Raw genomic sequence first — 12,730 nt, forward strand, 5'->3', positions numbered from 1 at the left:
ATGTATGTGTACACGCGCGCGCGCGCGCACGCGCGTATTTAATATATACGTACGTATTAAATTAAATTGGAAAATTAGAAAGATAAACCGTACTTGTCACGGTCTACGAGTCTCCGATATAAATATTCGAAGAAACGTTATCTATGATTTCAACGAATTCATTGTGAGTCAGAAAAATCCGCTTAGTGTGTCTTTCCGTTCTTAGAAATAGAACGGAAATCCGTGCTTCAAGTTTTAAAAAAATTCTTTGTCAAAGATTAAGACGCATAACGAGCTCAACCTTTGTTGTATCTTATAACCGTAGAGTGTAATTTTAGTATATAAAAACTGACAAAATCGTATATTGACACGAAGAAGCGGCGTATGTATGGAATACGGTTTCGCATGGTCGACAATTTCGCTTTAATGCAGAAAAAAAGAAGAGAAAAGGTATAGGCGTTCTCAAAAAACAGGCACCGCACTTGATTTTCCTTTGAAAGAATTCGAGAGAAATGTGCGAGACGCGCTCTTCGTGAAAGGATGATTCATGAGACGTGGAGACGGACGAGACACACACGCATACGGGACACGGATGCGGATCCGCGCATATTTGTGCATGTATATGGGCATAGATAGGCGCGTATGCATATGTCATCGGGCCAATAGCACACTTCGCAGGCTAGACGAGAAGTAAGATAAGAACGTGCATTTTGCGCGAAATACCGATCTATCGATGCGCGATTAACGATTTTAACTAATTTCTATCGTTATGATTCAACGTATGTCAAGGAGCACGAAGCAAATCAAATTTATATACGCTTACCGCTTTCGATATAAGGAACCAGCAACAGCAACAGGAGAAAAAGAACATATCCACACGTATCACTGATCATCGTAACCATATTCTCTCCCACGATTAGACGTCGTTGGCTAGATATTGGCACCACCTCGCGAATACGCGCAAACAACAATAAACAAAACAACAACGCGACGACGCGAGGAAATAGCGAGTGGTAATCGGCAACAGTTCCAACAAGACGATACGGGGAACGCGACGTAAAGACAACCGACGAAACGTTGCCTCGTACACTCGATGCACCGTGATCAAAGACCAACCAATATTTCCAGTGTATTCAGCACTCAGCCTGCATAGCAACTAGATCGGGCACACAGCAGCACACATTCGATGGTGTTTTCACTGACGTTACGTTACGTTAGGAACGCGTACTGTTGTTGGCGCGCGCGACTTTACGGAGCAACCTAATCACACGCGTCGTTCGGGAACCGAGAGAAAATGACGGACGGCCACGGCACACAGGACACACGGCACGTCTCGGTTCAGAGCTGACCAACTTACGCCATCGTTTTCCACCGATATTATCACTTGCACGCGGACAGTCCTTACCATCGACGATCCGCCCCTCGTAACCTTTTTTCCGTTGCACGATATTCGACTTTCTCGTTCCTCCTATATTTCTTCGCTACTTACTTCTCTGCCATTCGTTTGGCCTCGCTGTCTCACAATCGTCGTAACAGCTGACCGCTCTTTATCTCACACTCTTTTACCAGATGATTCGAGATTTAGCTGACGCATCGCATCAGCAACAAAACACACACACGACATCGGCTAGTCGCCACCGTTGCCACTGACAGTCCTACCACCGCTGCGACTTTGATTCCCCTGTCTCGTTTATCATGTACCGTTGGTTTGTCGCTCTATCGTCAGAGGGCGACACGTACCACTTCGTTCCATACGTGCTATCCTAAACGCACGACGTCATTCGCGTTCACGATCGCACAACCAGTGGCGTTAAACGTTCAGCCTGGTTCAGCATAATCGTTTCTTATATAATTCTTTATCGCGTGCAAACATGCGTCTAACATCGAAATAAATATTCCTGTACATATCATATTAAATAATAGTACAGGCATTTTTACACAAATTTTATCGTCAATTTTAATTTCTATATCATGCTCTTCGGCAGCCGTTAAAAATACATCATATTGAAGGAGAATGAACGTAAACAGATACAAGACACGAATTATCGTATTGCTTTATAAAATAGTAATTGATAATTAATCCGTAAACTAATGGAAATGTTTTCAAAGCACGAGACGATGACAGAGAGTAAATTTCCTCTCTGATAAAAATACGCGTGCCAAGCTTATGCGGAAATAGAAACTTTTACATTTACGTGGTTGGGCGCCCTTCGAGTTCTCATATAACCGGGAGTTTTAAAATCCTAATATGGACCAAATTTTAATATCACCTATCGCAACATGATTCGTTGTTCATTTGCACAAAATTTCGGTAAATAATTTTCTTACTAATAATTCTTGTATATATTATAATAGATAGAAATGTAACTATACAAATAAAAAACTAACCTTTCATCGTTGATAAAATTATCTTTGCGAAAGCTATACAGAATAAAAAATATGCAAATTTTCATATAGAAGGGAATGCGACCTTTTCTTGACAGAAAAGATGCATCCAATATCGATTAATTGTAATTTAATCGTTGGATCCATAATACCAGTCTCCGTAATTAAAATGTAACCTAATGAGATCGGTAAAAAGGGTATACTATACCGATCTGTCTCGTTCATTAACAACGATGTCAGAGATTCAATTTGCAAATATAAATCAATATCCGAAATATAATAGACGGAATAACGAAGAAAGAAATGGTTTTAAACCTGCACAGAGCGTTGCGCGAAATTCATCGGAATACAGTTCAAGTAAATTTATCGCATAAAACATAATTCTGTTTTATTAGATTATTAATTTCGTCCCGTAACAGCACAACCAGTATCGGAAAGAGGTACGAATTCTCGGAAAATTCGAGGAAAAGAAAGAAGGGAAGAAGGGGGAAGAGAGAACGTCCAAACTGCAAATTCTACGGCCAACAAAAGGCCTGATAATGCAGCTAAGAGGATCTACCAATGGTGTACCCAGTGTTGCGGAAAGAAAAAAGCTAAGATAGTCAGAGCGGGCAAATCCAAGTCAAATTTCTTTAAACGTTTGAAAGAAGAATGTAAGAAGCGTAAGAAGAAAAAGAAAAAGACTACTTTTAGCGAAGAACGTAGTGTTTCACCGATACGATACGAAGAACGTCGCGTTTCTCCGGTACAACACGAAGACGTAGTTAGGGAAACCTCGAGAGAAGAGAAGGACGAAAGATACGACGAATCGAAAGGTGCAAAGGAAGTCAGGAAGAGGAAGAAGAAGAGAAAGAAAGATGTTTCTGAACCACCTGTTCGTGTGTTTCAAACGGATCAGGAAGAGAAAGTAATCGATGATCGTGCTTCCGAGTTAGGGATAGATTTCACCAAAAGCTGTTGTTATCTATGCGCTCAAAACACAATGGCGATCGCGGCAGCAATGTCTAAGATAGGAAAGTTCCATATGTCCATACAAGCTTCTACCAAAGAAACGTTAACCTGTGACAAAAGTTGTAGCCCAACTATGCATGTTAGAACCGTACAGTCATCCGTTAAGGTAAAAATGCGCGATATGGGTACTCTGCACCCTGATAAAAAAAAGAGCAAAAGGTCAAGGCCGAAGTTAAAGCTCAAAAAGAAGATTAATATTCTTCCAAGATTAAAATTTCCCGCGTATCCAAAAGTACGAACCGTCGCTTGCGGAACAGATAAATCGATGAAACATAATAATATACCACAATGTAGAACAAAGCGTGGGGCCAACTGCGTAACCGACGCTAATCTAACGTAAAATGATTAAAAAAGAAAAAGAAAAAAAAAAAAAAACTCGATGACAAACGAAGAAACCTTTTATTTGATAAAAAGATATTCAGTTTCACAGGTCCGTACGGCTGAAGATTTGAAACTTCGTTTGTCGACGAAGTTTCTTATAAAGCACCTAAGAAAAGTCCTTTCTTCGTTTGATTTAAGGAAGACATACATACGTTCCTACGCACGTAGCATTAGGTATCTTACCTAATACTATTTATAACTTAAACACAGCCGTGTGTAATTCTTCTTTCTCGCATATATTTTATAATACCGTATAAATAAATTAGTTTGATTCTCGGGAAATGTTTTTATTCTGGATAGCTTAATCTTCGTGTTTTCCCTCGTCGTTTAACTTTCTTCCACTGAGCGTTCAACAGATACATCATACTCCGAGACAAGCAAAGATTCTTTTAATGTTTCATTTATTGTAGTTGTAATTTATGTACACAAAATTTTTACCTCATGCATTTTTGGCAACATAAATTTGTATTTTACAGCTGTCTAACTAACAATTAGAACTATTTAGACGTCCAGCATGTCTTCAATCGTCAGTATGAAATCATCGTAAGTATATACGTTGGATAGAGAAATCGAGTCTTAATCGCACCATAGACGAGGTACATTGCACTTGATTCGCGCTCGTGTCTCGTGTCGGCTAAGTAGTTCGAATCGATATTCGTTCAAACAGCATCCGGCGATGATGCCACAGATCGTGATGGTATCGCCATCGCGTTAATATTGGCGTCATCTGACGCCGAAGTTCCAAACACAAGCGGCGTAGTATAGTACGGTAATAAAGAGTACTGAGCTGGTGGAAAGTATGCCGATGGGAAAAGCCCTTGCCTTTGGGCAATCTTTAATCTGGAGGTAAGTTGTTTCTTCCACTTGGTGCGACGATTTTGAAACCATGTTTTTATTTGTACTTCTGTCAAATTTAGGGATTTCGACAGTTCCATTCGTTTGCTCACACTTAAATACTTGTCGATCTACAAAAGAAACGTACCTATTAACTTTTATTATAGATTGCAACTCTATAGTTCCTAACAACCGAACCAATTTTATAGATAAGATAGAATCTTCATAGAGAATTATTATTTGAAATCCAATATTTTGGAAATGTTGCCTTTATCATCGTTATCATTTAAACAGTTATAAAACCCATATGGAAAATTTCACTTCAGTTATCGCTTATTTAAGGGGCATGTTTCGTCTGAAATAAAGCCACAGTGTCGAGATTTTATACTATTTTGTATCGACATTTTAATTAATCGAAAGGAGGGATGCGAATATTCAAAGTGCAAACCACTTGTTTTAGCTTATTTTAAAGCTGTGAATTTGGCCACAATTCTCGACAAGATAAATAACGTAAAAAGATATTTGACAAACCGAGGATCGTTGAGAGAATGACATTTCGAAACTCGCGTGAATTTTTTGACGTTAGTAAACGGTTAAACAGAAAATATTTAGTATAGGAATATATGTTTTCTTAGCACGTGTGTAAAAGTATAGGTCAATTGGTTTAATGTTTACACCTTACACGATGGATACTGTTTTGTACAAATTTTAGTCAACCGTGAAGTTTGCTCATAATTATTTTCTAGAATTACGAACATATCTAAGTTAAATAGAGAAAGAAAAAGTTGCCAGCTTATCTCTGTTGACATCTTTAATTATCTACTAGCTTTTTCTTTTGTAATAAGAACGTTCGTGTCGTGGATTCGTATCCGACACAGTATGGTAGTTTACTTTCTGAAATTTCGATAACAATTTAACGATTTAACAACAATTTGTTGAATTTTAAATGGGATATCTGTAGAAGAAAATCTGTAAGTTTGTTCGTTGCTTATGGTAGGTGAAAACGAAAAAATGTTTTCTAAATGATAACAACTTGTACAAAGTTAGTACCCCGTAGCCTTCTTAGTCGAAAGTTTCTTTTTGATAATGATGAAATTAATAAAGCGATTGTTGCGCGCGTGCAATGAAACAACAAAAGTAAAATTATTTATGCATTTGTTAAATATCTTAATTGAAAGATACATTTAATATACCTTAAATTCCGCTTCGAGTCTTTCCAACTGTTTCGCACTGTACGCTTGACGTGGTTTTCTGTCGATCCCCGGTTTTCTGGATCGTCTTCCACTCGGTTTGGGCGCTAAAACGTTTAATATTTCACAGTATTTAAAAGGATAGGAATATCTTCCTCTAATTGTAAGCATGAGAATTTCAGTGAAATTAAGTATTAAATTGACTATGCACGTCCAAAGAGATGACAGTTGACATTCTCGAAGATTTATAGTCGTGATAATAAAAATTTAACATTATAATCATGTCTCTTAATTGTTTCACTAACTTTGCCAGCTTGTACTCAATTACCACTTTCTTCGATTCGGCCTGCTCATTGGACCACGACTAGAGTTACCAAGCGTGTCTAAAACATGTGGGATTGTTTGAGGAACGTGTGACATCTTACTGTCAATACGAGGCAGAATGTGGCAAAGAGCTGGACAAACAGTTTATACCGAGGAACGTTTGGATGCGATTATCATTATAGTGCAAAGAAGTTCCACATATTTCCGTTCAAGGGGTTATATGAGGTATTATACCGTTGTTAGTCACATTTAGATAATACGACACTGCGGTATATCTGACATAAAAAAATACACAAAGAGAACGTATTAATTGTAATTGTACAATTTTCACGCTAACAACTTCATTGTTGCTTCAAGTACGTATGTATATACAAATAGGATAAATAGGCTTAACAGCGATTAAATTTTACAAATTTATGTTTACAAATGTTAAAAATATAATACAATCTTAATAAAAAATGATTACTTAATTAAACGTACACGTTGATTTAATATTCGAATGTACGTTAGAATGTACATTTTTCGTTCATGCTCTCCGATGAAATTGAATAAACCATAAATAGCTTACTTTATTATTTGCAAGAATTCGATCGTATATGACGATACAATGAGATCGAAAACCTTCCAACTTTATAACGGATACCTATTATATATTGACGATGTCAATGGAGAAATCGTAACGGTCGTTTCGAAATATAATTTTTTGACATTTACCACTCTCGTGAAACGGTTATAATCGTTTCTGGTAAAATGGTTATCCTGGAATTCTGAAAATCGCGATGACTTCACATAGAAATAGAGACTTCTTCTTTTTCCCCTTGTTTAATGTTCAGTTAGCTACTCGGCCCTTACACTCTAAACCAACAAATAGATGTCGCATGTTTGCACACAAGACCTTTTGTATTTTCTTGTAAATCTTTCGAGCGTATCGAAGACTGCTACAAATAGCAATGCTTTGCTTCTTGGCAATTTTCCATACATCTACGACTTCCCTTCTCTCTATGTTTAAACTATAAATAAAACACATTTTCAAGGAAACTAAACTGAACAAAAAAAAAAAAAAAAAAAAAAAAGGAAGAAAGAAAAAAGATACAATGAAATTACGAATAGGAAAGTAGAGAAAATGAAAAAATACTATGGTTTAGGTGAAAACAAGAAACGTTATTTGTTATTTAGCGTTAGTTAACATTAAGTTATATGTATATATTTATGATTATGTTTGTTCGGAACGAAACTTTATTCAAGTCGTTACGCTTGCACGAATCAATCGACTTTCACGCGTCTATTCGAATTAATCGAATTGCCATAATAGACGCTCGTTTCGATTAATCGGAATGAATCGTTCGTGCGAATTGATCATATTTCCTAGAAGTCCAGAAACTATTGGCCAAAAAGGGAACGTAGCGACGAAGAAAGAAAACTGACGGAGTAAAGATTTACGAGTGTACGCAGACATTTAGCACTTCTCCGGAAGGTAGTTAGAGTAACGTCGCTGATAAATGGGCTTCTAACAGCATGGCGGATAGTAGCGAAAGAAGAGAAACAACGATGGCGGATTGAAGTCTCCGACGTATATTATTCGCTTATTTTCACAGTCATACGAAGACGATATGAAAGAAACTTGCTTAAGTATGTATCATATGTAGATCGACGAGTAACGCGATAGACAATGACAAGTTTGTCCGCTCACGTTTGTTTGCTGCAACAGCTATGAATTTCCGTAATTTTATACAATATATATACATATATATATATATATATATATATATATATGTGTGTGTGTGTGTGTGTGTATTTATACGTATGTAACTTTGATCAAGTAGATAGACGCATACTATTTCGAAATCTAGCAATCTTTCTTTCTTTCTTTACATGTACCTGGTTTGCTCGGCACAAGCAATATTTTCGTAACATTCCTCGAAAGGCATATCCGAAATCTCTATGCTCTATATCCGAATATTAGTACGTTAGACGAGAGAACAAGGTTAAACAATTCAGTATACAAAAATAACAAAAGCTCGATGTTCGAACAACGAAATATTTTACACCTGACCGGTAATACAGCAAAATTAAGGGGATACAACACCCTAGCTGTTAATGTGACGTTCGCGTGTCGAAAAGCTGTTACTATAGACGCCTCGAGTAATCTCCGATATTCCCTTTGAGCCGAGAAAGAACTCACCGATTTCGCTTTTCTCGGCATTGTTCGCGAAAATGGAATTACGCCGATAAGTTATTACGAACAGGTAATTAGAATCTTTTGTCGTAATAAAAAGGAATTGCTCCCGAACGTTTTATGCTTCGACGGAAAATTTGATAAGTTATAATTTTCTGGTATCGTGGTAGAAATTGGCACGTCGCGTTGCATAATTTGCGATTCAATTTTTAACCTAGTTGAACATATAACAACGATTGGGATTGGTACGACAGATTTTGGCCGAACTCACCTTGTAGACCAAACAGTTGGCCAGGTTTTGATTGAGCGAACCAACTGTTATATAAAATGGATGCAGAAGCAAGGGATGTCGCCGAATACGCGGAAGGATCCGAAAGTGTGACTTCCGAATACGATAATCCCGCCGATGCGTATAATCCTGTGTTCATATCTGTAAAAACAAATAATTTATTGCGAGCTTGTGATTTTTCCTTACTTCTTTTTATCAGTTTTTCTGATCCTTTGTCTATATCCATTACAATATACTTGGCTGATTCTTTGCGGGAAGATTCATTCTTATCGAGAGACTGTAAAACATTGGATTTTACAATATTCCAAAATTCTTTCAAATCGTTAATATTAAGCCTAGACACGATAACTTTGCATAATAAATAACCAGAGTCGAATGTAAACAAACGAGTTTATCCTCGCGGTGTAACAAAATATATTATCCGCTTTTCTAAATCCGACAAATAATCAATCCGCTGAGATAGCAGAGAACAAGGGAAGGAATTAATACTTTGTTGTTATAATCGTTTTACCGGATTGCGTAGCTGATACGGCTGTTGGTCTGATAAACTGATTTTCTTCCATTTTCGCCTCTCTTTCTTCTTGATCTTCTTCTCTGTCATCGGAATAATTTAAATTAGAAGGTACTTGGATATTTTTCGTTTCGCGTCTGCCAAGAATGTTGTCGATCGTAAAGGCACTAGCCGCGGCAACCGGTGACGAATTTTTTCTTTCTATTTGCTTCCTACGAATCTCTTTGTAACTTTCGCTACTCGAATCGGATGCACATTCCATCGTATCTTGATGGTTGTTTGGCGTTTTCGCGAATCGTTCGCGATCATCCCTCGTTCGCTCGTAAACGTTATCGACAAAGCGAATCTCTTTCATATCTTGTTTCACGGACGACCGTCGCAGATCATAGATCTCATCGCTCGCCTTACTGTGATTTTGATAAAGCTCCATCGTCGGTAATGTCATTGGACTTTCTATTTCCAAGTTCTTAATTTCTAATTTCAGCCGACCTAAGCACGCATTCGAAATGCTCGATAACACCAAGCTTGATTTACAAATTGCATTTCACGGTTCTTTTTTTTTTCGAAACTATTTCACGTAGTGCACATTTTCTACGACGATCACAAGGTAGATCGTTGTTCAAAACAGCGACTACCAATTTCTATACACTGGTACGTTCGTATTTTAACACAGTCTAATGTAACAACGATTTCATCGTACCGTTCGTTAAACGTCAAACGTTAAACGTTAAACGACTTGCGATTCGATATACGTTACTTTAAAACACGATATTCATTAAACTTATCTTCGGTTAATCTTTGCACCGCATCGAACATCTAATCGACGGCTAATCGGCCTCTCGACCTTTCGAAAGCAAGTACTTCGATATGTATGACAGGTGGCACGTGTCTGTGGTCCAGAAGAACCTCCCAGCTTCCCCACCATCAGTTCCTGAGGGAAGGTCATCTCGCGATGCTGGACTAACATCTCGCACCAGGAACCCCCACTTGTTTCTGTTACCTGATCGGAGTAGGGGTCAAAAGCTTATTCACACTGGTTTAACGTTGCTTTACTATCATATACCGCGATAAATCGATATACCTATCCTGCTGCTAAACATTTTCAGACGTTTCTTCCTTCCCGATTTACCCTTCGACGTCTGATACGCGAGCAATACATATTCCTCTGCAACCTACGAGTTTAAGCCTCTTGAATTCTACACGCAATAACCATATTTTTCGGCAAATGCGTGCATAAGGATTTGTCTTTCATCTTAAATTCATCGAATTTAAAATAAATCGAAAGAAGAAGAAAGAAAGAGAAAATAAAATATGATTAAAATAAATACGATACCGTACCGCGATACACCGCTAGCCTGTATCGATAGTTTTGAGCGAATATAAAATCCAATTTTCCATTTCCATTCCATTCCATTCTGGTATCCAGATTCCATTTCTGGCGTCGCTCGTTTTACGTAAATCGTTAATTGACCGTTCGAAACGCGGATTTATCTTAAGACGATCGTAAAACGTGAAATTCTATTTTACGTGATATCACTATCACGCAATTCGATGTAAGAACATCGTCATTGTCATCTTTACGTACACTATCTCGAAGATATATCCAAGATATTATACATTACAGTTTAATAGGGTGATATGCGCAGTAGCAAACTTCATCTACCGAAAAAGAATTCATCAGGGATCAGAAAGCGAAGCTGCGATTGGCTCTTGGAAGCGCATGCTCTTCCGTAGCGTCCGCCTTCTTCGACCCCTCTATTTCAGGGCTTTATGTCAGCAAACTAATGGTTCCTTCTCTATCCCATATATGTATGTACACTCTACTCTACGGCTATGGATAAACGCTTCTGCCATACAGAGAACGACGTGAAAAAGTACCGCAAAACACTTCTTCACGCGTTTACCAAACTTCTTACAGTGGTTCTCACCGGCAGGTTTAGATATTTTATCGATACTTTAAACAGCGCGAAAAAGAATTTTCGTATCACGCGTCCCGTATAAACGTGCAAAATTTCTATCAAATTCGTATATCTTATAAAAACTCGGGTACCTTATCGCTCCTAATACGGCAAACACCGTTGTATCTAGTTGTCTCGTGTAAGCAACGTTCAAAGTGCCAATTACTACGAACTAAGTTGTAAAGAAATTTGAAGTTTGCAACTTTTCATTTCATCGAACCATATCGAGCCATTTCTGTTTAGATAAGATGCTGAAAATGTCGAGCATTTCTGGCAAAAGCGGTACCATTAGTTTCCGACCAACACCGGTCCGATCTCAATGTTCCTCCTTACACATCGTAAATCTATCGAATTTCATGCTACAACCGCCGAAGGGACCATTGGCAATCGCGCGTACCTTTCATCGTGCATTTGCATCATCGATTCGTTCTATTCTAGTCGCTTCGATTTTAAAAAGATTCTTTATTCGGAAAGGTATAAGAAGAATAGAGAAAGTAGTTTCTCCCCCGAAACAATGACCTGTACAATTGTACCGCAATGATAGAATACGAAATTTTTGTTTAAAGATCGATAGAAGTACAGTTGGTAACTAACAGTTACGATTTCTTAAGGAACATGGTGCTTTTTATGTGTCATTTGTGAGCATACTTGAACAATTTAAGCGTGCAAGTGACGAGAACAAATATTGAGTACCGGTTACATGAAACGAAATGCCGTGCATCGTCTTTTCGTTAGGTGTGAAAGGAGGAAGTAACGATATGGTCGACGAACACGGAATTTCACGGACATGTATCTACGGTTCTTCCAAGAAACCATTATGGACCCTTAAAACGTCTTTCAAAATATTTGGGAAAAAGATTGTCGTCTATTTTTGCCAGGGCCGTACAACAATTCGCGTCTGTACGACAGAACTGGTTGTTCGCGCGTTTCTTATACCATATAAATAACAAAATATACGAAATACATGTATCTTTTACCGCTGCCGCGTGCATACTATACGTATAAGAAGTACTCGGACGACAAAACTTCCCAATGAAACTGTTATCTCGTTTGTACAAAGTTCGATGAAAATAGCCGAATGGACGATCGTCCTACCGATACGAACTTTACTTTTGCGTTCGATGCATGCTGCGCCACATAATTGAAACGATCAATCAAACACCTGAGAAAAGGAGGGTGTACTAACGCGCCCACAAATTGCCATGGAACGTTTTCACACACGGAAACGGAGGGTTTATCCATGCCACACCCCGCTTGCTGCACAGGGATAAGACGCATGTTCGTACGTTCTCGAGAATTTCGAAATTAATTCCCCAAAATTTTACTTTTCATATATCGAAGCTGAAATAGAACGTGCGAAATAGAATAGAATACGAAGAGACGATTCAACGCGGGAAAGAAGAACTTTTGAAAGAAAAGAATTTCTAGCAAACAGGAAAAAGTCTACGTAGTCGTACGATGCGTGATCGTACGACGATGCGAAAAGTTTCTAAATTCAACGAGAGTAACACGAAACGTAAGTAGTATCTTGGACAAGATATCCTATCAAATACTTTCGTGTCGGGTTCGATTTTAAGTTAATCGCTATACATTGAACAGAGCTGTTGGTTCAGTTCAGACTGCACATGGGAGATTAAGGATATTGCGAGAATTCTTTGAAAACTGGACGATTAATTTTCAGTGACCTCCATG

General features: G+C 38.1%; 3 protein-coding genes across 5 annotated transcripts in view; 1 reads left to right on the forward strand and 2 right to left on the reverse strand.

The window, feature by feature from the left end:
* LOC126924012 (disintegrin and metalloproteinase domain-containing protein 10) overlaps positions 1-1,637 on the reverse strand; it is an 85,811-nt gene extending 84,174 nt beyond the window's left edge. For all 3 annotated transcript variants that reach the window (XM_050738013.1, XM_050738011.1, XM_050738010.1), the window contains exon 1: positions 803-1,637. In XM_050738013.1, coding sequence (XP_050593970.1) covers positions 803-881 — 79 coding nt within the window. In that variant the 5' untranslated portion in view covers positions 882-1,637. The remainder of the gene's footprint in view (positions 1-802) is intronic.
* Positions 1,638-2,773: 1,136 nt separating this feature from the next.
* Positions 2,774-3,793, forward strand: LOC126924057 (uncharacterized; the record flags this gene model as incomplete). The annotated part of the gene is made up of 1 exon (XM_050738147.1): positions 2,774-3,793. A coding segment is annotated over one exon (942 nt), but the record flags the coding sequence as incomplete, so codon positions are not given.
* Positions 3,794-4,140: 347 nt separating this feature from the next.
* Positions 4,141-10,293, reverse strand: LOC126924034 (homeobox protein ceh-19-like). Its single transcript, XM_050738099.1, has 4 exons — positions 9,081-10,293; positions 8,552-8,710; positions 5,784-5,887; positions 4,141-4,721 (listed from the first exon to the last, which is right to left on the reverse strand). The coding sequence occupies exons 1-4, from the start codon at positions 9,523-9,525 to the stop codon at positions 4,416-4,418; spliced, it is 1,014 nt and encodes a 337-aa protein (XP_050594056.1). The 5' UTR covers positions 9,526-10,293; the 3' UTR covers positions 4,141-4,415.
* Between the last annotated feature and the right edge of the window lie 2,437 nt (positions 10,294-12,730).

This window comes from Bombus affinis, chromosome 14 (genome assembly GCF_024516045.1).
Source record: "Bombus affinis isolate iyBomAffi1 chromosome 14, iyBomAffi1.2, whole genome shotgun sequence".
Lineage (NCBI taxonomy): Eukaryota > Metazoa > Arthropoda > Insecta > Hymenoptera > Apidae > Bombus > Bombus affinis.